The 27768-nt window shown below is 35.2% G+C and overlaps 4 protein-coding genes across 5 annotated transcripts in view; 1 reads left to right on the top strand and 3 right to left on the bottom strand.

Annotated features, from left to right (window-relative positions):
• LOC127979732 (antigen peptide transporter 2-like) overlaps positions 1-27768 on the bottom strand; it is a 412715-nt gene that overhangs the window by 222444 nt on the left and 162503 nt on the right. The window lies entirely within an intron of this gene.
• The window catches only part of LOC127979734 (patr class I histocompatibility antigen, alpha chain E), a 268175-nt gene that overhangs the window by 103202 nt on the left and 137205 nt on the right, over positions 1-27768 (bottom strand). The gene's annotated exons all lie outside the window — the stretch shown is intronic.
• The window catches only part of LOC127979735 (HLA class I histocompatibility antigen, A alpha chain), a 340316-nt gene that overhangs the window by 180007 nt on the left and 132541 nt on the right, over positions 1-27768 (bottom strand). The window lies entirely within an intron of this gene.
• Positions 1404-27438, top strand: LOC127979737 (BOLA class I histocompatibility antigen, alpha chain BL3-7-like). The gene is made up of 8 exons (XM_052585360.1): positions 1404-1568; positions 11011-11271; positions 22878-23156; positions 23464-23736; positions 24127-24225; positions 24317-24334; positions 24549-24602; positions 24691-27438. Exons 1-7 carry the CDS (start codon positions 1526-1528, stop codon positions 24596-24598), a joined length of 1023 nt encoding a protein of 340 aa, XP_052441320.1. The 5' UTR covers positions 1404-1525; the 3' UTR covers positions 24599-24602; positions 24691-27438.

The following is a 27768-nucleotide window of genomic DNA, read 5'->3' as shown; positions in this document are numbered from 1 at the left end:
TAACTGCTTGCTCTCTGCTGTTTACTGTTGCACTTTCACACACAGTATATGAAGCTATTTTCCTAGCATACTTTAGACCTTTATATGGAGCACATGTTAGTTTCTTTATGAATTTCTTATGTGGTAGCATTTCTATTTTTAAAGTGTTTTTTTTTCTGCTAATCTCCCTATAAAAGTTAAAGTGAATCAGTTTGAGCAGTTCATTGTATTAGTTATATGTAATGTCATAATAATATGGGATTTCTTTTATTCAATTATTAAAAAATAGCTTAAGAATGAATAAGTGAGCATAAAAAGTAAAAACCAAAAAAACTGATAGCATCATCTTTATCCACAACATGCATTTTTCAGTTTAATGCACAGATCTATGATCTGTTTCTAAAAAAGTGTGTGTGTGTGTGTGTGTGTGTGTGATTTAACAACAACAACAATAATAATATCATATTGGTATGTTAACATAGTATCATAATATAATAAAAACTATTAACAGTTGGTTTTGCTGTTATTAAATATGGACCGTTTAAAATGTTATATAAAATAAAAAAGAAAAGACAAAAAAAGAAACTTTGCAAAACAATTGGGGAAATTATTTAACAAATATATAAACCATGGGATAAGTAGTTGTCAAACAAACAAACATTATGTCACAGACATAATCATCTCAGTTTGTTCAGACTGTGTGTGTCAAGTAATAAACAGGAAAGTTCATGTCACAATCCTCTGATCAGAAGGGTTTGTTTGAGATTTTGAGTAGATGTTATCAGTTTAAGGACGAGAATCTTCTTACTGATATATGGCACAAGTCTTGTCATTTATTGAAATTATGATCCAGAAGTGAAATGTTAATGTTTAACACAAGTGTATTTTGTCCTATAAACCCTTTATGTTTCTGTACAGAGATGTACAGCTGTTGTCATCTCCTCAGGAGTCTGGTGATCATGTAGGCTATGACAGACATTTCATCTGACTGTAGTTCATTTCTTAAACTGATGGTGTTTCAGACCAGAGTTTAAACTCGTCCGAATACAACCATCACCGCTCTCCCTACAGCAAGATTATTCATTTGATTTATGTTACAGATAACTTCCTCAGAGACATCCGCAGAAATTACAAACATTTGTCAACAACTGCAGTGTAAGATTTATATTATTTAAATTATTAATACAACCATACAGTAAATCACATAGTTTTTTTATTTGCAGAATGTTTGTAGACAAGCATTTCAGTGAATTCCTTCAGCGCTAGAAAACAAAAATTCAATTTTCTAACACAGGCATATTTCTCACATGATTTCATGTTCATTTAGTTACTGTTTTGTCTTTTACTTTCGCTATCAACCCAGGAAAAAACTCATAGTGACTCCTGACGTCAGACTTATCAAGAAAAGCTATTGGCTAGAATTTCCGGTGTTTACGCAGAAACATTTCACCAGTTCAGCATCGACAGCCGAAGTGTCTGGATCACTCATTTTAACTACATTTTCTAGAAGGTTTTTCTGAAAGGAATTGTTTCTCAGGCTAATGCAATGATACTGCTACTGCTCTTCGGAGCTCATCTGGTCTCTGCTGGTGAGTGATTATTTTAATTTACCATTTGTTTTATGACTGATTTTTAAGCGTTGTTCTCTTACACTGAATCAGGCCTACACAGCCCATTTGAGTGAAAGATTCGTGTCACTAACACTTTTTCAGAGACGTGTATTTTAACGTGTTTCATAGGCCTGTATTTGTTATGTTTTAATATTCTAAAGATCATCCTTTAAACGTATCCTATTCATGTTATATTTTGATTTACATTATTATTTGCTCAGAAAAACATGTGCGTGTAATAAAATAAATAAATAGATAGCTTAAATAGCCTACTATTGTAACTAACAAATATTTTTATTGGTCTGAGTTTGAAAGTTATTCTAGAGCGTTAGTTCTACCAGAAAGACTCGGGAGATAAAATGTACGAAGCATACATTTATTGACAGCTCAGCAAGCACCATTATACATTTATTTGGCGGAAGGCCCCGTCCATGGTTCGTAATCCGAGGGTAGCGAATCTGCATTTCCTGCCTGGCATCTGCGAACTCAAACATGTGTAAGTACGATGTTTTATACAGGAGTATAAGGACGTGATTGGATAATGATGAAGGTAATTAGTGACGAAGTGATTGAGTCTTCCTGGCAGAACTTAGGCTAAAGCTTCCATTTCTCAGTATCAGATCAGTTTCGTTTCTGACCTGAGAAGTGTTGTTCTGATCTGATACTGATGACGCGCTGCTCGTTAAACATGCTAATAAACCTCATAGCTTTCTGATTTTCTTACTATGTGTTTTACCAGGCCCATCACTGCAGAATAAAAATCAAAATGACCCATAGAACGGGGAAGAAAAGAAAAGAAAAACTCTGGCTAAGTGTTTTGGGATTTTGACTGCAGTGTTTTGTTTTGGCCACTAGATGGTAATGGTACCATATGGTAATAACCCGAAACATTTACATTGACATTTTGGCAAGCCGTTTTGACTTTTATTTCTTCATAAGATATGAACTCTTGATATCAACAATTCAGTTTTCACTAGTTCAAATTATATTTATTGATATCAGGAATTAAATGTCTACTAGTAAAAATATAATTCTTGATATCTGTAATTGTATTGTCATTTATTAAATGTCACCTCAGGCTGCCAATCAAATGTAATTGTTCACAACAAATAATTGATTTCTTACTATTTCACATATCAGAAATACAATTCTTACTAGTAAAAACCTTTATTTTTGATATCAGTTATCACATGATTACTGGTACAGATGTCTGTTCTTGAAATCAATAATTATAAAAAATGAAATAACAAATGTAACCTTTTAAAATATAAATACAGATATTAAGAATTAACATTTCAACTAGTGACAATGAATTCTTGATTTCAAGCATTTATATCCTGAGAATAAAAGCCAAAATAGCTTGCTGATTGCCATTCCCAGGATATAAAATCTTGATGTCAAGAATAGTATTTTTAGTAGTTGAAATTTAGTTGCTTGATATCAAGAATTCAGTTTATGTGAGTGATCACATCATTGTTGATATCAAGAATTAACATTGTTACAGTAGAAATATAATCCTGATATCAAAAATAGCCATTGTTATTAGTAGAAATCCAGTTCCTGATATCAATTATAAACATTTTAACTAGTAAAAATTTAATTGTTGATATTACAAATTCATATCCTGAGAATGAATATAAATCTAAATGGCTTCTTGTCATATCTACATTGACATTTGGCAGATGCTTTTATTAAACACAACGAGAGATTTACCACGAGATGATAATAAAGACGAGAAGTGTGTGTTATACAAGTGTTCAGTCATCGTTCAGACTCGTAAAACTAGGACTGGAAGAGATGAAGAAGATAATCATCAGACGACAGACAGATAATAATCTACAGATCAATATCAATCACTGATCTGTGATCCTGTGTGTGTGTGTGTGAAGTGTGTGTGTTATGTTGCCAAATGAACACGTAAATAAACCACTGAAGAAGACCAGGACCACAAAGGATGTTTTTGCATTTTAATTTCTTCTCCAGATGGTGAAAACTGTAGGCATACACAACATGCTCTTAGAAAAACTGAGCTTTAGACAGACGAAACTAAAAGTCGTTCATCAACCCTTTAAAATGCATTTCCCAACTAGACAATACAAAAATACATTACTTGAGATCCTTATAAACACATATATAAACTTACGGCATTGCCTTGACAGTGCTTTAGTGAGAATGGCGACAGATTGCTGACGTACCATGCTGGATTTCGCCTGCTCTGTTTACCATGAAACCGAAACCGGAAGTTATCGCATCCGAACCGGAAGTTAGCGCGGCCGAACCGGAATCAAAATGTCCGCTAATATTTTTTAAATAAAACTTACAAATAAACATGAAATACTTATAAGAAACTCTTAGAAATGCTTCATTTAAACATTTAAACCATTTAACTTATTTATTAAATTATTAACTGCCTTAAGGGCAACACATTCCCCGCCTGACCTCTGTGAGGTCACTATCAACAACAAAAACTTAGCAGGAATCAGTCCTTTGGCAAAAGAAGAATGACTTCAGTAACTTTGACCTCGACCTTCCTTACTCGATTGTCCTTCCCAGGGAAAGTTGCCGTGACTCTACTTATGAGCCAGCTGTTCCGTGGAACCTGCTTGTCCTTGAGCAAAACAATGTCACCAACTTGCAGGTTTCGACAAGATATAGTCCATTTCTGTCTCTGCTGCAATAAAGGCAGGTACTCTCGCCTCCAGCGTGTCAAGAACTGGTTGGCAAGAGCCTGAACTTGGTGTAAAGGTCCTTGTCCAAGAAATCTCCAGGAGGAGGTATAAGGCACGATTTCTGGGTTACCAGCATAGAGGGAGAGAGAATGAAGGGATTGTCTGGATCGGACGAAACTGGAAGGAGTGGCCTGGTGTTTATAATTGCAGACACTTCAGCCATAAGTGTGCACAATACGTTGTGAGTGAGTTGCACCTTACTTTGAAGCAGCATTGAATCCAATATTCTCCGTGCAATGCCGATCATGCGCTCCCATGAGCCTCCCATGTGGGACGCATGAGGCGGGTTGAATTCCCAACTGCAACCTTGATCATTCAGGTATAATTGCAGAGCTTTGTCCATTCCTAACTCCTTGGAAGCCCCAATGAAATTAGTGCCACGATCCGATATATGTTTTTTGGCAGGGCCTCTCAGGGCAAAGAAGCGTCTCAGGGCATTTACACAACTGCTGGTGTCTAAGGACTCAATTACCTCAATGTGCACGGCTCTTGAGCTCATGCTGAAACAGGATAGCCCAACGCTTACTTTGTGCATGTCCACCTCTGGTACGTCTGGTGGTTACTGTCCAAGGCCCGAAAACATCAAGGCCGACGTAGCTGAAGGAAGGACGTTTTCAATCGTTCCGGGGGAAGATCTGCCATGAGTTGCTCTTCCTGCTTTCCCCGCAGTTTGTGACCAATAACACACTTGTGGATAACTGAATTAAGTAGTCTCTTTCCACCGACTATCCACAGACCTCCAGCCCTTATGGCACCTTCTGTTAGGTGATGACCCTGGTGCTTGACCTGTTCATGGTAGTGGCGAGTGAGCAGGACAGAGACATGACTGTCTTTTGGGAGAATTATCAGGTTTTTTTCAGAGTTCTCGAGCTCTGAGTGTTTGAGTCGACCTCCAACTGAAATGATGCCGTTGTCCAGGGCTTTGTTTGGCGATGGATTTGCCAACGTTAAGGGCAGACAGCTCCTTTGCGAAGGTGACCTGTTGCACTTGTTGTAGGATGACACGTTTTGCTTGATCCATTTCATCTGGTGTACGAGGAAGCTGACATATGTGCCACCCTTTGCATCCATGGTTTGAATTGGAGCCGTTGAAAGATTTTGCCATGTGAATTTGTGACGTGACATTCAGCCAAGTATGGTGACCCATACTCAGAATTTGTGCTCTGCATTTAACCCATCCGAAGTGCACACACACAGAGCAGTGAACACACACACACTGTGAACACACACCCGGAGCAGTGGGCAGCCATTTATGCTGCGGCTTGAAGGTGGAGAAGCGCTCAAAGCGCTTACAGGAGACTACTTGAAGGTGAGTGGCACAAGTTCTCACTTGTGGCCTGATTTCACAGTCTTTGTCAGACTCAACTAACTCAAACTTGTCGTTTTCATTTTTTGTCTCTGGGGTTGAACGACGGATGAAGGAGGGTCCGGTGAACTAAGTTGTTTTTGTTAGTTGAGATGCTGTGAGCGAGCGTGATGCGTGTTCCGCTGGGTTTTCCTCGGTGCGCACATAGTGCCACTCCTCCGGCTTTGAAGACTGGCGAATACGCTGCACTCTGTTGTGAACATATGTGTAGAATCTTTTTGATTCATTGCAGATGTAGCCCAAGACCACCTTGCTGTCTGTGTGAAAGCGAACTGCGTCAAACTCTATGTCCAGCTCATTCCTGACATGATCAGCTATCTCTACAGCCAAGACAGCGGCGCACAGTTCCAGTCTTGGTATTGTGGGCTCTGACTGAGGAGTTAGTTTTGCTTTACCCATGACAAACCCTACCTCAACTTTGTCATTTGGATACAGAGCTCTCATGTAGGCTACTGCACCTATTGCTTTGGTCGATGCCTCTGAAAAGACATAGAGTTCTTTGCACTTTGCCTGACTGAGAGAGGTAGATGTGTATGTTCTTGGGACATGGAGTTCCCTTAAGTACTGCAGCGAATCCCTCCAAGCTTCCCATTTGCTCTGCTTATCTTCTGGAAGTGGTGTGTCCCAATCAGAGTTTTCTGAGGTGAGTTCTCTGAGTAGAGCTCTTCCTTGAATGGTGACTGGTGCTAATAAGCCTAGTGGATCGAAGACACTATTAACTGATGACAAGACACCTCGATGAGTAAATGGCTTGTTTGTTGTGGCCACTGAAAACGTGAATGTGTCTGTCATGGTTTCCCAAATTAGGCCTAGACTGCGCTGTGATTGTGTTTCCTCACCACTCAGATCTAGATCTTTCAGGACTGCTGCGCAATCTTCAGGAGAGAAGGCTTGCATGACTACTGGGGAGTTAGAAGCAAACTTATGCAGGCGCAGATTGGACTCAGCAAGTGAAGCTTGCGTTCTTTGGAGCAAGTCGATTGCTTCGGCTGGAGAAGGCACAGAAATCAGTCCATCATCGACGTAGAAGTGTCTCTCCACAAACTTGACGGTGTCAGCCCCATAGTCTTTCGCTCCAGCTTCAATGGCCTTGCGCAGTCCGTAAACAGCCACAGCGGGAGATGGAGAGTTCCCAAACACATCGACCTTCATTCTATAGTCAATGACCTCCTTTTCAATGTCATTGTCCTTGTGCCACAGAAAGCGAAGGTAGTTCCGGTGATCCTCATGCACCATGAAGCAGTGAAACATCTGCTGTATGTCGGCCATGACAGCAATGCTTTCTTTACGGAAGTGGAGGAGTACCCCAATGAGACTATTGTTTAAGTCGGGGCCAGTGAGGAGTACACTATTGAGTGAGACACCATCCTCTTGGGCACTAGAATCAAAAACTACCCTGATCTTGTTGGGTTTTTGAGGGTGGTAGACCCCAAACGTGGGGAGATACCAGCATTCTTCTCCTTGCTTAAATGCGGGCGCTATCTCAGCGTGACCACTGGAGAAAATCCCTCCCATAAACTCCACGTATTGCTGCTGCATGTGGGGTTTCTTTTGCATGCTCCGCTTGAGAGACAAAAAACGTCTGACTGCTAGCTCTCTATTGTTAGGCATTTTTCGGCGAGGCTCTTTGAAAGGAAGTGGGGCGACCCAGCTATTGTCATCGTCTCTGTACATACTTTCGTCCATAATCTCTAAAAAGAGTGTGTCATCTATGGAGGGAGCTGGCTCATTGTCGTTTTTGCTGCGGTTGAAAACTGATTGTCCCAGACTTTGCTCTGGAGCCTTAGTGTGCCTGTTAATGTGTGGTGTTTCCTTGAGCTGTCGGAAGTTATCACACTGTCCAAAAACTGTGGGGCGGCCATTTTCAAGAATAATTGTTTTGAATGAGTTGACTGTGGGCTTGTGGACCTTACCTACACACACCTCCCCGACTATGACCCACCATAAATCTAGGCGCTGGGCAAAGGGTGCATGATGAGGTCCATTAACTTGTTCCCGTACTTTGTGTGCACGTAAAACATCTCGCCCTAGCAGTAGAAGTATTTCTGCCTTATGGTCTAGCTCTGGAATGTACTTTGCTATGGACTGAAGGTGTGGCTGGTGCCGTGCAGCGTTTGGTGTTGGGATCTCGCTTCTTTCATTAGGAATGTCCTGACATTCAATGAGAGGAGGGAGTGGGATTACCACAGACCCATCTAAAGACTCAATGTGAAAGCCTTCTGCCATTTTCCCCCATGTTTCAACGAGACCTGAACATGTTCTTAGATCATAACTGACTAATTTATGTTTAATGTTGAACAGATCAAAGAACTCTGGCCTGGCTAAGGATCGATTGCTCTGATCATCGAGTATGACATAAGCCTCAACCGCACTGTCCTTGTGAATCTCTGGAAACACCTTTGTGAGACATATTTTTGAACAAGAACGACCCCACTGACCTGGACCGCACACTTTGGTGCATGTTGTGGTTACTGCGATGCTGTCGGAGATGTCTTTTCGCTCCCCGCCATCCTCTTGTGCGGGAGCAGGAGCCTTGAAGGTTTGTGGTGGAGGGCCAGGGTGCATTACTGTTTTGTGGCTTGTACTTTCACATTCGGAGAACTTTACTGTGGATTTGCAGTCCTTAGCGAGATGAGTGTCCGAGGCACAGCACTTGAAACAGATTCCTTTCTTTTTGAGGAAGGCCTTTTTTTTCATCGAGCAGTTTGTTCCTGAATGTCCTGCATTTATTGAGTGGGTGGGGCTTATTGTGCAGGGGGCAGTTGCTTTTAAAGTCCTTGCTGGGGGGTGTAATATTAGTTTTATTTACGGAGATGGGTTTGGCAGAGCTAAAGTTTCTCACGTTGGGTCTTTCTAATTTTAATTGCGTTTGGCTGTACTGTTGGTTAAAGCTTGGATCGTTACGTCTCTTAGCTTCTTTGCATATGAACTTGCAAAAGTAACTGAAAGGTGGAAAGCATTCATGATGATCCTCTTTATATTGTGAACCTAGTGACATCCACTTCTCCTGAATTCCATATGGGAGTTTTTCCACAATTGGCCTGATTCCGCATGACGTGTCGAGATAGAGAAGACCAGGCAGATACCCATCCTCTTTTGCTCCTTGAATCTCCTGTAACAGATCCCCAAGTTCCCTCAGTTTCACACTATCCTTTGCTGTCATTTTAGGAAAACTTTCCAATCTCTGGAAGAGCGATTTTTCGATGATTTCAGGAGCCGCATAACACTCATGGAGGCTGTCCCATGCTTTCTGTAAAGCTACTGCAGGGTTATTGACATACACAGAGCGAATGCATTTAATTTGACTGCTTGACTCCTTTCCTAACCATTTTGTCATCAAATCTAGCTCTTGTGTAGCCGTGAGGTGAACGTCTGCTGTAGCCCCGGTAAATGATGAGAGCCACGCTCTAAAATTCTCTGGTTTGTCATCATATTGGTATAGACCTGAAGTGATGAGGTCACGACGTGCCATATATTGTGCAAGTGGCTCTGCTTGGTGTGACGTGCTTGCAGGTGAGTTGTAGAGAGGCACGAAAGGGCTGGAGAATGGGTTGAGGGAGTTCTTTGTTTGTTTACTTTTTGGCTTAGTCTCACATTTAGGAGAGGAAGATGTGGTTTGGATAGTCACTGATGGGTGTTGGTTGTGGAACTTTGGCCTAGTGTTAACAGGTGCAGGTTCTGCGCCTGAAACGTCATTTTCAGTCGGATTCCATGTGATGAATGTGCCCTGTGTTTCAACACTTTGGTCGCAGGTGGCTGAAGCTAAGCCATTATGTTTATTCACATTCATTTGAGATTTCACATATTCACATGTTCTTTCTCTTTTAACTCTATCTGATTCTGATCTTCGGCTCTCATGCCCATCTCGTATTGCCTCTGCTTCTTCTAGCACCTCTGCCTCAGCTACTGCAGCATCTGCTTCTCTTTGTAATTCTAGCACCTGTAGCTCTGTGTCGATTTTCACTTTTTCCACTTTTAACTGTGCTTCCTTGCTTGCATATGAGGCTCTTACCCTAGCTGCTTCTGCTTTGGCTCGAGCACGAGCGGCACTGCTTGCAGATGAGACTGAAAGACTTGAAGTATTTGTAGCAGATCTGTTGCTAGCTGCCATTTTGACCACGATGAAGCTCTGAATGCTGCCTTTTCACTGTTATGTTGCCAAATGAACACGTAAATAAACCACTGAAGAAGACCAGGACCACAAAGGACGTTTTTGCATTTTAATTTCTTCTCCAGATGGTGAAAACTGTAAGCATACACAACATGCTCTTAGAAAAACTGAGCTTTAGACAGACGAAACTAAAAGTCGTTCATCAACCCTTTAAAATGCATTTCCCAACTAGACAATACAAAAATACATTACTTAAGATCCTTATAAACACATATATAAACTTACGGCATTGCCTTGACAGTGCTTTAGTGACAATGGCGACAGATTGCTGACGTACCATGCTGGATTTCGCCTGCTCTGTTTACCATGAAACCGAAACCGGAAGTTATCGCATCCGAACCGGAAGTTAGCGCGGCCGAACCGGAATCAAAATGTCCGCTAATATTTTTTAAATAAAACTTACAAATAAACATGAAATACTTATAAGAAACTCTTTGAAATGCTTCATTTAAACATTTAAACCATTTAACTTATTTATTAAATTATTAACTGCCTTAAGGGCAACACAGTGTGTGTTTGTGATTAAAGCTGAATGAACAGCAGGATAAACACCATTTTATTTACTTCATATTTCACACTAATCTGACGTATTTCATTTCATTTCTTTCACATGACTGAATCTGTTGCACTAATAAATAATATGATAATAACAATAATACATTCCTTTTAAATACAGATCACTGTTGTGTGTAACATTTGTGGCAAATTATGAAGATCTGGAATATGATCATAATAAACACTGACAATAATCAACTAAAGCTACAGTACTTTACTACATCAGGGTGTAACTTTTTTTTTTTTTTTTTTGTTAGTTAATTTAAATTCCATAATAAATATCCATAATTCTGTGAAATTTGTCATACCTGCCCAGGCACTACAGGTGCAAATGAGCAATTGTTGCTATAACCTGGCCCAAGACATATTCTCTTGTTTAACAAGTTTAATGTTTATTTGTGCATTGTCCCTGTTTCAAATAATAATAATAATTTCCATTCCATTCCAAATATTTTAATATAGCTAACTGTTTTCACCTTTTATGGCATAAATTATTTTAATATAGCTAATTGTGAACTTCAGTGTTGATGTAGCTCTTAAAGTGTGAACAGGCTTTATGTGAAGATGACTGAATGTCTCTGTGTTTGTGTCTCTCTTCAGGAACACACTCTCTGAGATACGTCTACACTGGTGTGTCTGGAGTCAATGACTTCCCAGAGTTCACAGCGGTCGGTCAGGTAGATGAAGGGCAGTTAGTGTATTTTGACAGCAAGATGATGAAAGCTGTGCCAAAGACAGAGTGGATGAGACAGAATGAAGGAGCAGATTACTGGGACAGAGAGACTCAGGGTTTGACTGGCGAACATCAGAACTTCAAAAACAACATCCATATCCTAAAGGAGCGCTTCAACCAGACGACAGGTAAACTAGTAACAAACCTCCTCACACACAGATAAAGACATTCATTTTAATTTACAGTGAAATATCTCTTCACACAATGACCTGCACAAACCTCCAGAGATTTGATTATTTTACATTTACTTTTATATACATTACACACTAATGATATAATGTTAGGAGTACAGCGACCATTACAATATATTACATTTATGTTATTTTATCAGTATTAAATATGTGTTTGTTAAATAAACACCAATATCCACAGAAACAAGGACAGAAATGGTGAATTTTGTCTATTTTATTGTACAGTAAGGGAGTGATATTTTTAATATTTCACACTGGGACAGTTTTACAATTTAGTCATATTAATGACTCAAAAATTGTTTCAGTTTTGGCTAAAGATGGTAAAACAGAGAAACAGAAGAGAAACAGTTCAATGTGTGAACAGAGATGCTTTAGATGAGATGAAAATATTAGAAAAATATTATTTTTATTTTCACAAAAATGTATCATAATTATTGCATATATATTAATTAGTACAATGTAATACTCTCAAAATACAAAATAAAAAACCAAAATATATTACATTGATTTTACTGAAAATAAAAATGTATGAGCAGAAATGCTTTAGATGAGATGAAAATATTACTAAAAACATTTATTATTTTTGATGGGAATAAAGTGATTATAATTCTTGCATAAATATGTATTAGTACCATGAAATTCTCTCAAAATACAAGATTAAAAAAGAAAAAATATTTTTGAACAATGATATATTAAATTGATTTTACTGAAAATAAACCAAAGTGACATTTCAGGTGTTTAAACATCAAACTTTTAAAAGCGATACAAATTTAAAACTGCTTTAAACTTCACACAGAAAAAAAAAACATTATTTTCAATGGGAAATAAATTGATAATTATTATTATATAAATATTCATTAGTACCATGAAATTATCTTAAAACAGAAACTAAAAAATACTAAATATTATTGAACAGAAATATATTACATTGATTTAACTGAAAATAAGGCAAAGTTACATTTCAGGTGTTCAAACTTCAGGCTTTTAAAACAATTCAAATTTAAAACTACTTCAAACTTCACTCTTTTTAAACTGATTCTCAAGAAACGTAAAGTTTGTCTTTTAATTTTTTTTAAATCTCGTTCTTCTTTTGATAGAAATGAACTGCTTCAGAAACAGAGAAGAAGAAGAGAAATGTGTGACCAGAGATGATTTAGAGATGAAATATTAAAATTTTTATTATAATAAGTATTTTCCATGGGGAAAAACATATCATAATTATTGTGTAAATATTACTTATTACAATCAAATTCTCTAAAAATGTAAAATTTTAAATAAAAAATATTATTGAACAAAAGCTTATTACATTGATTTTACTGAAGATAAAAATGTGTGAGTAGAGATGCTTCAGATGAGATTAAAATATTAGAAGAAAAGGAGAAAATTTTGATGTGAAAAAAGTGATCACAATAATTGCGTAAAATATTCATTAGTACCATGAAATACTCTCAAAATAGGAAATTAAAAAAGAAAGAATATTATCAAACTAAAATGTATTATATTGATATAACTGAAAATAAAACAATTATTAAATTTAAGGTGTTTAAACTTCAAGCTTTTAAAAATGATTCACATTTAAAACAACTTCAAACTTCACACTTTATAAACTGATTCTCAAGAAACATGAAGAGATGATTTTGTTCTCTTCTGCTCGCTGGATGCTTTATTCACAGATGTTTTATCTGATATTTCAGTTTTGTGCATAAGTTTAATTCATAGGTTTGTATAGAAACATCTGGATCAGTTTAGACGTCAAATAAAAGACGAGTAGAGACAGGAATCATCAAGAGTTTAAGGATCCAGTTCATGAACTGATTCATTAATGATTCGTTAAGTACTTGAAGAATAATTGATCCTAAATATTACACATAATCAATACTACTTTAGCAACATTTCTCTTTAAATTAAATTAGCAGTTATTATGACAGAATGATCTTCCTAATGTGTTTTAACAACTATTCAGTGACTTTACACTGATTTGAGTCACACAAACCTGAAACACACACAACACAGAAACAGTAATTTACCGTGTTATTCAGCATATACTGTACAATACGATACAGAATGAGTATTTTTGGCTCTATATGTTCCCTTTGTAATGTTCTATGGGTTTTTAAAAAATCAGTCTTTGATTTATTTTAGTTATGTATTTTTTAAACATGGTTACAAGAACATGTGTCTGTTGTTAACATTTCTTTATAAAACTTTCAAAGGTTATAAGTTGATAAATTACACCGTTTCATAGCAAGCTCTAAATGATGTTCTCTACAATAGAAATATATCATGACAAACATGTTGAAGATTTACACAGCCCTTGAACAATCAAAACTAAACATGAAGCACAGCACACGCTTATTTATTTACTGACAAAAAAGAGCTGAAACATGCAAGAAACAAGCTAGCAAACATGCTAAGAGCTAACAACTACATCGTGACAACCACAAAGCAATCTGTCTGAATTTCTTTCAAACTTTAGTTTTTAAAACCTCATCATGCTTCAAACTTATAGCTTTTAAAAGCAATTCAAATTTAAATCTACTTCACGCTTTTCTCCAGTAACAACAAAGTTTGTCTTGACAATCTGTTTAATCTACATCTCGTTCTTCTTTTGTGAGAAATGAACTGCTTCTGCTTCAGAAACAGAGAAGAAGAAGAGAAAAGTGTGAACAGAAATGATTCAGATGAGAATAAAATATTCGTTTTTTTAATTATTATTCTCAACGGAAAACATTATCGTTGTTATCGCATAAATATTCATTGGTACCATGAAATTCTCTCAAAATACAAAATTAAAAAAGAAAAAATATTATCAAACAAATATTTATTACATTGATTTTACTGAAAATAAAAATAATTACAATTTCAGGTGTTCAAACTTCAAGCTTTTAAAAGTGATTCAAATTTTAAACTATTTCAAACTTTACACTTTTTAAACTGATTCTCAAGAAACATAAAGTTTGGCCTTTTATATTTTTAATCTCGTTCTTCTTTTGTGAGAAATGAACTGCTTCTGAAGAAGAGAAATGTGTGAACAGAGATGATTTAGAAATGAAAAATTAGAAATTTTATTATAATAAATATTTTCCATGGGGAAAAATTTATAATAATTATTGTGTAAATATTAATTATTACCGTCAAATTCTCTAAAAATGAAACATTTTAAATAAAAAATATTAATGAACAAAAGCATATTACATTGATTTTACTGAAGATAAAAATGTGTGAGTAGAGATGCTTCAGATGAGATTAAAATATTAGAAGAAAAAAAAAGAATTTTCGATTGAAAAAGTGATCAAAATTCTTGTGTAAAATATTAATTAGTAGCATGAAATTCTCTCAAAATACAAAATTAAAAAAGAAAAAACATTATAAAACTAAAATGTATTGCATTTATATTAATGAAAATAAAAAAAACAATTGAATTTCATGTGTTCAATCTTCAAGCATTTAAAAGCAATTCAAATTGAAAACTACTTCAGACTTCATTCTTTTTAAACTGATTCTCAAGAAACATAAAGTTTGTCCTTTTTATATTTTTAATCTCGTTCTTCTTTTGTAAGAAATGAACTTCTTCTGCTTCAGAAACAGAGAAGAACAGAAATGTGTGACGAGACGCTTCTCTCACGAGATCGAGACCAGACCAGATTTATAAACATTCTTAAAGAAATACTCAATGATGAAAAATAAAGAGAAAAATAGTCTTTTATTCAACTGAAAAACACAAAATGCAAAAAATTTAGGTGCTTTTTGAAATCGACTTGTAGTTTATGAAATGAAACTCTATTTTAATGAAATGATGTGCAGCACAAACCACATGTAAACTAGAGCGGATCGATTCTGGATAAATCCACAATCATGTTTTATATAAATATATAAATTAGAGATCAGGATTTTCTCACGATCCTGAAGAAAAAAGATTAGAAAACGAAACAAAATAACCTGATTTACTAGCGGTTCTCACAAAATGTTCATTGCTTAAGTTTTTAAAAACAAAGTTAGATTTAAAAGAGAAATGAATTAAGGAGTCGTCTTCTGAAATAATAAAGACTCGTTTCTCTTTTGAATCTTCTGAGTGAACGATTCAATGACAAACACTTGTTTAAACACAAGGAAGAGTGTAAGTGTCACACACACACACACACATTGTAATCGTTTCTCCCAGTAGTTGTTGTTTAAATGTGTGTAAGACAGAAATAATGACGTGTGTTTGAGACGAAACGTGCTTCTCGCTCGTCTGACGCTGATCTGATCCTCGTCACACACACAGATGAAGATTTGTGATTCAGGAGAAGATCATGTGCTGATTGAACTGAGATCACCATCTTTAAATCATTGATTGTTCAGCTCGAATGTGAACTCTGACGAAATCATCAGGTTTCTCTCGAGACACGAGATCTCGACACATCTCCAGCGAACAGAGACGCTTTAGAGATGAAGATATTATACTGTTTATTATAATAGTTATTACAGAAGAAATATCACTGAACAAAAGCATATCACATTGATTTTACTGAAGATAAAAATCTGTGAGCAGAGATGCTTCAGATGAGATTAAAATATTAGAAAAAAAAATGTATTGTTTTTGATGGAAAAAAAGTGATCATTATTCTTGCGTAAATATTTATCAGTTCCATGAAATTCTCTCAAAATACTGAAAAAAGACAATATATTATCAAACAAAAATATATTACATTCATTTTACAGAAAATAAAAAAATATTACATTTCAGGTGTTCAAACGTCAAGCTTTTAAAACTTTCGGTAACACTTTCTACGAAGCCTGTATTTCTAAAACATTATAAGTGTATTCTTAAGACATTATAATGAAGGCATAATGCATTATAAAAAAAACTTTTAATATGTTATATCATCTTATGAATAACAACAATTATAATAAATCATAATATGTACTTAAATGTGGTTATAAGTTTAAGAGTGTGATTATTTATAACACACAATGAACATTATATTAATATACTTCATGTACAGTATAATGGACTGTATCATATCTTAATATTGTTTATTTTAGATCTGTACAGTATCTTATACAGATTGTGAGTGGTTAGATGCTGAGTGTTATTTGAGTGTTTCTGTGCAGCTAAAGTTTATTAATTAATGTGAGTTTAATACTCCAACGGAAAGAAATGCAATGTTTTATATGGTTAAATTTTATTTTGATGGTCGAATATAAGCGACTTTGCCCCTAAATGCCATTTATCTCCTGTTAGAGTATTAATATGCTCAAGAATGGTAGAATAAGATGAATTAAAGTCAGTTTATCTGTTGGTTGAGCATCAAAATAAAGTGTTAGCATATATTTACAGTAGCAGAAATAATGGATGTAGTTACAGAGATACTCATCAACAGGCGTCTAAAGGGTAGCATCAAAATAATCAAACTGATATTACAATAAAAATAATTTAAAGCAGATGTGTCATATTACACATTCATCTGAGCTGATATCTGATCTTATGGCTATTTGAGAGAGAAACAAAGTTATTATTAATATTATTATTACTACTTATAAGCCATCTTTGACCGCTTCAAGTAAAGTAGCATCAGAAAAACAGCAGGAAAAAAGATTTATAATACATTATAACTATGAGAAATATAATCCATTGTAATAGTAAATCCAACGTGTTCATTGTGTTATAAATAATCATAATCTTACACTAAAATGTAATAAGTTGAGTTAACTTAAAAAAGTGAGGAAACCGATTGCCTTCAATTTATAAGTAAAGTGATGCATTACTTTAAGTTGTTAAAACTAAATAGTATTTGTAAACTAAACTTAATTATCAAGTAGAATAAAGTACTGGTGACTGAAAAGCATTAGTTGAGGAAACGTATTATTAGTGTTCACTTCACTTGTAAATATAAGGAAAGAGATTGCCTCACATTTTTCAGTAAAGCTAAACTAACAAAACCCAGTAAAGCACAAAACGAACTATAATGTTTGTCAAAACATTCAGTTTATTGTAACAGTGTACAAAAATAGTTTCTTCAAAGCATTTTTAAAACAGTGATTGAAACAACCAATAATTGAACCCTACAATAAAAGATTAGTGTTACTGCAAACACACAGATAACTGATTAAAACAGACATTTGTGTTGTGGGTAAAGGAGTCTGTCACCCATCAACCTGGACACAACACACAAACTACAACAAGAGACACGAGACTAAATATTTCTGTTATTACTAACAAACACATCTCGGGGAACATTCTCCAGTCCATTCATTACTAAACCATCCTCCGAAATGATTGCTGTATCAGTGACCTCCAAAGGCAATTCCCATCGACACGTGAGGTTCAACTAGATCCCCGTCCTAAGAAAGAAAGTAAAGCGATATTAAAATACATTATTATATCGCAACGCAAACACGTGCATGTTCCTTTAAAACATGTGAACTGCTTAAAGTGCGGCTCTTGAAGTAACTTTTAAATGTTTAACAGGCTTCAGTGGGACGTGGCAGCGATCATTTGGACCTTAATAGCAATGTCTTTAGTAAAACAGTTACATCCATCCCATGATTGGTTTGGTTTCAAACATTACTCAAAATATCTTCCTTCGTGTTCATCAGGACAATGAAATTTATACAGGATTGTAACAAAACGAGAGAGTGAGGTGACAGGGTGGAGAAGGGGTGTTGCTAAAACTGTCACAGGACAAAGGAGAGAAATGGCTTTATAGAGACCGTTTTGTGCCGAGAAGTTGGATTGGAAAAATTCAAGACGCCATTCTTTGAGATTTTTATAGTTTGGAAACAGTTTCATCCACGTTTAAGATTTATTTGATCAGATGTGATGGAAAACAAAGTATATATTTTACTTGCATTTTATTTATCTATGTACTTTATATAAGATCTCTTGAATAGACGTAATGCTGACACAAACATCGGGACTTCTTTCTTGTAGCACTTTTTACAGATATTAAATTAGAAGAATACTTACAAAGCATGTTTTGAAGAAGTCTGTAGTGTCTCGAAGCAATAATACATAAAACATCAGGATCAACAGTGAAGACACATCTCTTTAAACTTGACAAATGGACTTGCACTATTGGTAAAAAAATACAAACTTACTGCACACTTCATTTGCTTTAGATTCTCCGAGAGCTTTCAATTCCAGCTTCGATTCGAAAACTTCCAGAAAACGAGAAGCATGTTTATCAAGAGCTGAGAAGAATTCCTGCTTGAGGTTTCTGCTTGTGATCCGCTTGAACTTCGCAATAATCTGCGCAAAAAGGAGAACACGGTTTCTGAATTGCAGTCTGCACTGAACCGTTTCGTTGTTTTACGCATGTTGATGTGAAACAAGGATTCAGTGCAGGGCTCTTCGATGAAATAAAGCTGTTGGTTTGGATCCACTTGTTTGTTTGGCGTTGTCACGGTGATTCCTTGTTTAGATGCACTTTTAGAACTCTGCATGATTTAAAAGAACACAAACCGTCCGTGTGAAGACAAGGAATCTTATTGGTTCTTGTGTAGCTTCCATGTTTAATAATGCTCCAATAGCAGAGCTCTGTTTCACAGAAACCCACTGCGCTCTTCAAAGAACAAACTTCTGCAAAAACGTTAACATACAGTTTACAAAGTATATGGATTAATGGTAAAAGCAATTTGTAAAAACAGTATTTTTAGCATCCAAAACTTGCATAAAATATAGTTTTCTTTGCAGCACATCTCTTATTTAACATTATTTAGCATTTTAAGGCATTAAATAAAGTTTTTTCGGTTCAGTTTGTTTGAATCGATTATTTGCCGATAACTGCAGAGAAAGACGATCTCGCTCTCTTTCTCTCTCTCTCTCTATATATATCTGTATATATATAAAACAAAATATATAACCTTACACCTGTATATATGCTCAAATGTTCAATTGTGGGTATGAGTAACGTTACACGTGTAAAGAGCTTCTCTAAAAAACTGTGCTTTATATGTTTACATCCACCTATTTTTATATGTAATTTTTGAATATCACATTAAAAAACGCTTGATGGAAACACCAAGATTCGCATAAATTATAAAAATGTGCTTAATAAAAACATATGCGCTCAACTAAGTCGGATAAATGTCTTGTACGGTAAGAAAACATGCGCATTAACTACTGTTATTTACTTAAACTCCTCAATGTGCTTCGAAACGACGCAAGGCTTTGTGACGAGACGCTTAACTGGATCTGATTTCATCTGTCATCGTCTGAAACATTAGTTTTGTCTTTCTCAAACGTTTCAGCAAAGTCTCGTCAAAGAGCTTCGTTATAATTAACAAACAGGGCTGAAAATAAGAGACATGACTGCGTTTCGTCTGAAGCTCGTGGTTTATTGTGTTCAGAAGTGATTATATAATGTGTTTTCTTCTGATGCTGCAAATAATTTTTTCTTTGTGATATTCCGCTCAAGTTAATCAATTCCAAAGAAAAAATATTATTGAACAAAAGCATATTACACTGATTTTACTGAAAATAGAAATGTGTGATAAAATATTAGAAGGAAAGAAGAAAATTTTTGATGTGAAAAAAGTGATCAAAATAATTGCATAAAATATATATTAGTAGCATGGAATTCTCTCAAAATACAAAATTAAAAAAGAAAAAATATTATCAAACAAATATTTATTACATTGATAATACTGAAAATAAAAATAATTAAAATTTCAGGTGTTCAAAGATCAAGCTTTTAAAAGCATTTGAAATTTAAAACTATTTCAACCTTTACTCTTTTTAAACTGATTCTCAAGAAACATAAAGTTTGTCCTTTTATATTTTTAATCTCGTTCTTCTTTTGTGAGAAATGAACTGCTTCAGAAGAAGAGAAATGTGTGAACAGAGATGATCTAGAGATGAAAATATTAGAAGTTTTATTATAATAAATATTTTCCATGGGGAAAAACTTCTAATAATTATTGTGTAAATATTAATTATTACCATCAAATTCTCTAAAAATGAACAATTTTAAATAAAAAATATCACTGAACAAAAGCATATTACATTGATTTTACTGAAGATAAAAATGTGTGAGTAGAGATGCTTCAGATGAGATTAAAATATTAGAAGAAAGAAAGAAATTTTCGATGTGAAAAAAGTGATCACAATTCTTGCGTGAAATATTTATTAGTAGCATGACATTCTCTCAAAATACAAAATTAAAAAAGAAAAAATATTATCAAACTAAAACGTATTGCATTTATATTACTGAAAATAAAAAACGTATTAAATTTCAGCTGAACTTCAAACGTCAAGCTTTTAAAAGTGATTCAAAGTTAAAACGACGTCAGGCTTTTTAAACTGATTCTGAAGAAACGTGAAGTTTATCTTTTAATTTCTTTTTAATCTGGTTCTTCTTTTGTGAGAAATGAACTGCTTCTGCTTCAGAAACAGAGAAGAAGAGAAATGTGTGAACAGAGATGATTTCTGCTGGGTACACACCTAAAGATAATCGAGCAGATTTAGGGCTGATTTCTCTTCCATCAATCCCAGCTCTGTCCCGATTATCCTGATGTTTCTCCAGATTATGTGATCAGATCTTCTCTCGGTGTGAGGAGTGTTAAAAGTGTCTGAACCTGATCTGAAGAACGTCAGAGCCGCCCGATCACCAATCATTCAACATGTTTAATATTTACGATCAGAAATCCTCGTGAAACAAAACGATATCCGATCAGAAAGAGAGACGATGGAAGACTGAAGCAGTGAAACAGAAGAGGACAGCAGAGATTTGTGCCAACAGCACCAATGTTTCTACAGAAATCTTTCCAAACACTATCATTATAGTTTCTTCCTGCATATCGTCCGCGATGCTTATTCTGAAGTCTCGCGAGATTTTAGGAGATTTCCTGTGTTCACAGTCGAGACTCTGGATGAAGATCTGTTTGTGTGTGGTGTGCTGTCTTTATCACATCATGACACACACACTACAGGAGCAAAACGCTTAAATCTGGGATGTTTTATCCTCATGTTTGTGGTCTTTCACATTTTGAGAATCTTAATAGATGTAAAAAATCTTTTGGTGTGGACCCAGCATTAGATGAGATCAGAATATTAGAATTTTTATTATTATTATTATTATTTTCGATGGGAAAAATGTATCATTATTATTTCGTAAATATTAATTATTACCGTGAAATTTTCTAAAAATACAAAATTCAAAAGAAAAAATATTATCAAACAAAAATATATTACATTGATTTTACTGAAAATAAAAATGTGTGATCAGAGATGCTTTAGATGAGATGAATATATTAGGAAAAAATTAAAATTTGATGGGGAAAAAAGTGATCATTATTCTTGCGTAAATATTAATTAGTACCAAGAAATTCTCTCAAAATACAAAATTAAAAAAGGAAAAATATTATCAAACAAAAATGTATTACACTGATTTAACTGAAAATATATTTTTTTATTAAATTTCAGGTGTTCAAACTTCAAGCTTTTAAAAGCGATTCAAATTTAAAACTACTTCAGACTTCAGGCTTTTTAAACAGATTCTCAAGAAACATAAAGTTTGTCTTGATAATATTTTTAATCTTGTTCTTCTTTTGTAAAAAATGATCTGGTTCTGCTTCAGAACTTGAAAACAACCACACCATTTACATTTATTACAACAGAATGTTATTTATCTTAAAATAACTCAAATTCCCTAGATTTAACAAACCTATATTACATACAAATATACACTATACCAGTCAAAAGTCTTTGAACAGAACAAGATTTTTTATGTTTTTAAAGAAGTCTCATTAAGCCTGTATTTATTTGATCTGAAGTACTGCAGGAGCAGTAATGTTGTGGAATATTTTTACTATGGGAATATATTGTAAACTGTAATTTATTTCTGTGATCAAAGCTGTATTTTCAGTTTCATTAACATTATTATTATTATTATTATTATTATTACTATTATTATCAATATTTAAAACAGTTAAGTACATCAGTATTTTCGATGACTAGAAAGATCAGTATTTATCTGAAATAAAAAGCTTTTGAAACATTATGCACTATACCAAAAGCTTGCAGTCAGTAAATGAACCAACTGAACCAAATGCCATAAATAATTTGATTAATATTTCTTTTTTTATAAGAAATGGACCAGTTCTGATTATATGAATCACAGGATCTTTATGACACAAGCGTGTTTTAATCTGTGTCTCCTGTGGTTCCTCAGGAGTTTGTCAGATTCTGGAAATGAAGCTTAGCTTTGAGAAGTCGAATGAATGTTAGGGTTAGAAAGTCACAGAAAGTCACAGATACTCTGATCTCTGATCAAACTGATTGCTGACAGCTGTCTTCTCCACCACAGCAGATCAGAGATCAGTTTGATCAATAGATACATTACATTCATTTCGATTGCTTTTATACGGCGCGATGATATTTAGAAATCTGTGTTTGTTTCACCTCATCAATGACCAAATAAAATATAACTGATCCCTGGCTGTTGTCTGTAGTTTGATTCTCAGTCGAACGTGTTGGGAATTTTTGACGAACTTATGATTTCATTCTGAGTGTATAAAACATTATTCATATGGATGTATTCACTGTCTCTGTTCTTCAGGTGTGCACACTTACCAGGTGATGTACGGCTGTGAGTTTGATGATCAGACTGGAGAAATAAATGGGTTCTTCCAGTATGGTTATGATGGAGAGGACTTTCTGTTTCTGGATCTGAAGGAGATGAGATGGATTATTCCAGTGCAGCAACGAATCATCACTGTAGATAAATGGAACAATGACAGAGGTAGACTTGAGGCTTTTAGAAATTACTTCAGCACCGTGTGCATCGAGTGGTTGAAAAAGTATCTGGAGTATGGAAAGAGCAGCCTGAAGAAAACAGGTACATCAGAACCGATCCAGCAGTGTTTCCCAAATAATCTTATACTAGAAGTCTCTTTTCACTTCATTTTGTCACTTGAGATTTAAAACATTTGTTTTTTTCAGTGTAGATTGTTTTTATATTTTAAGCATAACAGGTATTGTGGTCGTTGTTTGTAGAAGTTAATAATAGAAGTGTTCTTTGAATGAAGTTAGGTATCAGCTACTAGGCTTCTGTAGTCTAAATAATACTGTAGGTGTGAAAGATGTTCACTAAAGACAATGCATCCATGATTTGTGGATCATTTGAAATCTCTCTCTCTCTTCAGTCTCTCCTCAGGTGTCTGTGCTGAAGAAGTCTTCCTCGTCTCCAGTCAAGTGTCATGCTACAGGTTTTTACCCCAAAGATGTAACAATCTCCTGGATGAAGAATGACCAGGAGCATCATGAGGATGTGGAGGTTGGTGAACTTCTTCCCAATGAGGACGGGACCTTTCAGAAGACCAGCACCCTCACAGTTACTCCTGAAGAGCTGAAGAAGAATGAGTTCATCTGTGTGGTGGAGCATCAGGGAAAAACCTTCAGAGAGATCCTGAAAGACGGTAAGATCTTGGTTATGGTAAGAGTGATTGTCTTGTTGAGTAGACTGTGAAACAAAAAAAACGTTAATGGAAATATTTTTTACACTGTAAAAAATAAATCTGTAAAATGACCCACAAAGTACTGGCAGGATTTATCCAGTTGTTTTACAGACATTTCTGTCAACTCTGAAACACGATGCAGTGCAGTGTAAAATTCAAAATGCAGGAAAAAAAAATAAAAACTGGAAAATTCCTTCAGCACACACATTTGTTCTGGTCTGTGTTATTATTGGTTGCTGTTGTTATTAATGTACTGCAGACATCACAATCACTTTTATATCTGCTGTAAATAACAGGTTTTATTGTCAGGCTCTTTAGTAATCAGACGTTTCTTCAAATGTAATTCTTCAGATTCTCTTCCCATCATCATCATTGTTGGTGTTGTTCTGGCTCTGATTCTGTCGGCTGTCATCGGTGTCGTTGTGTTTAAGGTGTATCAGAAAAAGAAAGGTGAGACAGAGACTCAGATATTATTATCATCACTATATTGACTATATTTTATTCATTTATTTGTGTGCTGCTCTTTCTGGTTGTTTTTCAGGCTTCAGACCTGTCAATGGTAAGTTCCTCAAGCTCTGTTTGTTATAAATGGATTAATAACAGACTGCTTTATAGTGCATACAATGTTCATACATTATTTAAATAAAAATGTTTTTTTCTATTTTTGTTTTGAAATTTCTGAGAATTTCTGAAATGTTTTTCTCTGATGTAATCTAAACAGAAATGAAAGTCTGTTGTGGTGTTTTTGTTGTAATTTTCATTTTCTGTTGTAGCCTCTGATGATGGTTCAAACAGCTCGGCTCGTACAGATCCACAAGCATAAAGATGTGAGTGTGTTATTACTGTTATTTATCAGTGTAACTGTCCCAGTCGAATGAAATGGATAAAATATCATGTATTTCTTCTGGATTTTAGGGGACTAGAAGTGTTGGAGAGATGAACTCGAAAAAAAAGAAGCTCATCCTGCTGTCCATCTTGCTTTCAGCACTGAACACAAACACTCATATCCAGGGGCGTAGATTACGCGGGGGACACGGGGGACATGCCCCCCCCCCCCACTTTTAATATCATGGAAATTCGTCTCCCTGCACTTTTTCAGCCAAATGTGTTCGCATAGATGTTTTCAAGAGCTGGTGTGAATAAATATAGATTTAAACTCAAAGAGACAGGATAGTCTGCTCATGATCTGATATTTTATTCGGACCCAGAATCGCTAAACTCTTATGAAGTGTGTGTTTCATTCATCCTCGAAGCCGGAGCGCGCTCTCGCGCAGAAAGTCTCAGGAAACTCCTAATATGGGCAACAGCGTCCAGCTATCACTGTATGAAATGTAACAGAAATGAGTCGAACCAGACAAATTAAAGAGTCTATCAAAGCTGTTTGGAACACGAGCTGAATTCCTCAGGAAGTCATAAATCAGTTTTAGTGCCACAAGAACCAAGGAAGATAACCAACCAACTTGTGCACACAACAGCTTTCAACATTAACACCACTAGAACAATTATTGACAATTTTAATTTGCAGAAGAGATTGTCAAATGTGTTGTTCGTAATTGAAATGCAACGCTGGACATCACATGGAAACCCATGAGTTAAACACTTCCATTGACTTCCCCCCACCCAGCAGAACCAGACTGAAATTCCTAAGGGGGGGAAGGGCTTTAAACCTCTGTCTTCACAGAAAAGTCTTTGTCAGAGAATGGCAAAGAAACTTCTTTTGTACATATATATGGACCAGAATGAACTCAAAAAGACTTATAAATGAATCAGTCCATCGCTTCACTCCATATTCATTTATGTGTAACCCACACATTTGACTATCATGTTATAATCACTTATTGTGTCTGTTTTTTTTTTATAACTATGGCATAGCTTAACGATTCATAATTGTGTTTGATATGTGTGTGATTGAATTTTCTTGCTTGATATTGTCCTGACAATCATTTATTTGTAAAATATATCATAATCTGGTAATAGGAATCATGTCCAAAATTAGACCCTGCAAGGCAGGAAAATTCGCACCACATGCTTGGTAAGATAAACAAATGATTTATGATACCCCCCGATCCAAGACAATATCTGATTGGTCAAGACAACATTTGAGGTGTGGCCAAAAGGCCAGTTTAAAAACATAGGACACCATGAAATCTTGCTTTTAGTCTGCTTTTAGTCTCTAGCTGTGTTTCTGCTATTAGCCATGTTTGTTGTCATCACTATTCTTTGAGCGCGGTTGCAGTGTGCTTCGGCCTGCACGCCTGCTGCCACGATGAGAAGGAACACAACCTTGTCTCGTCAAACTTTATTTCTTTTCTTTTCCGTTTGAGAGTTTCGTGTTCTGAGTTAAGTTTTGTAACGTCGAGTCTCCGACGCCTGACCTCGGGTGCCCGTTCAACTTCAACCAGCCACACAACTCTGCACCTTCAGCCAACGCTCAACAACCACGGGCTTCCCAAGACGTCACTTCAGCGACTGAACTTCCAGCCAATCAGCGACACCGGGATACCCCTTTCAACGGGAGTCCCTTTCACAGGAAACGCAAGTGACTTTACCTCCAGACTCTGACATTTGTGCTGGTGTATCTAATATAATTTTAACCTCACTGAGGAACTCAATGCAAGGGCTAATTACGTGATTGATGGTTGTTCATGTCTATGCAATTTAACGTATTGCTGTAAACTTGGGATTCCATATTTCCATTCTCTTAAACTCATCTTTCCCTAACTTTCGATCTTCCTGCAACTTGTGTGAATGTGTGAGTGCGTGTGTTTATGTGTTAGATTAGTTTATATGTCTTAGATTTATCTAATAAAGCCTTATTCATATTGAAAAGAGAAGTATCTTGTGTTTTGTGCTTACAAGTTAATGTCTTAAACAGGGCGTCTCAGTGATCAGCCGTGAAACAGTGATTCTGTTCAAATTCCCTTTAAAATCTTAAATGATTCCCTTTGAGCTAAATTGACCTGTTTCCGTTACAGAAAACAGTTATTTTGACAGAAGAACTGAAACTTTTGGAAACATGAAGAAATTAATATACGATTGCGACAATATATGGTTTTTCAAGTCATCTCCAGCAGGTGATAAATACAGTGTATCAACAAAACAGTGCTAATTGACAGATTTATTACGGTATAGAAACTATTCTGCCTTATTATGTGATAAATAAGTGTTTGTAGTATATAACAAAAATCATTATTATTTGTTATTGTCAAGCAGTTATAGATTTCTAAGCTAATTAAAAGCTAGAAATTAGAGAATAATTAAAGTTGCCTATAGTATCCACTACCAGTACTTTTAATTACTTTAAATAGACTTTAAAATGGTCTAGATTGTATGAATTGTGCAATTGGGCTATTTCATCAATTAAATCAAACAAGCAATAGTTAGGCTTCATATTTTATTCCTTGTTTGGGATTTTGGGGCTTTTTTTCTGTTTATGTCCTTTTTGTTGTTTTAAATAATTTAGATAAGAAGTTGATACAGTGATAACTGATTCTTGTTAAACAATTGTCAATGAATCTGAACAGTACAGTAAAATATGGACAATTTTCTTTGAGGTTTCTGTGCTGAAGTAAGGCACATATGTTTATTTGTATATTGGTTACCTTGCAAATGTTGTAATGTTGTTTTGATTCCTTAAAAATAAATAAACCTCATAAAAAAAGAGTTTGAAGCGGTGAGTGTCTTACCAAAACAGCAGAATTCATGTCAGAATTTATCAATTAACCTGAATTACAGAACAGTATATGCCTACCTATGATTTCTTCTCCAACTTGATATGAAATATTAATCAGAAAATACTGTATTTACCACTTCAATGATGCAGTAGAATTTGTAGAATTTTGTAGAAGTACACGTAAAGTGAGTACTGACAATGAGACAAGAAAGAAGAGATACTGCTCAGCTGCTTAGATATGACATTAAAAAATTCTTATTCATATTCATATTTAAGACTCATTTAAGGATTTGGTTAAAGTATGTTGCAGAGTGCTGCCA

The sequence above is a fragment of the Carassius gibelio genome, chromosome B19 (assembly GCF_023724105.1).
Source record: "Carassius gibelio isolate Cgi1373 ecotype wild population from Czech Republic chromosome B19, carGib1.2-hapl.c, whole genome shotgun sequence".
Classification (NCBI taxonomy): Eukaryota; Metazoa; Chordata; class Actinopteri; order Cypriniformes; family Cyprinidae; genus Carassius; species Carassius gibelio.
This window is presented reverse-complemented; position numbering and strand designations above follow the sequence as displayed.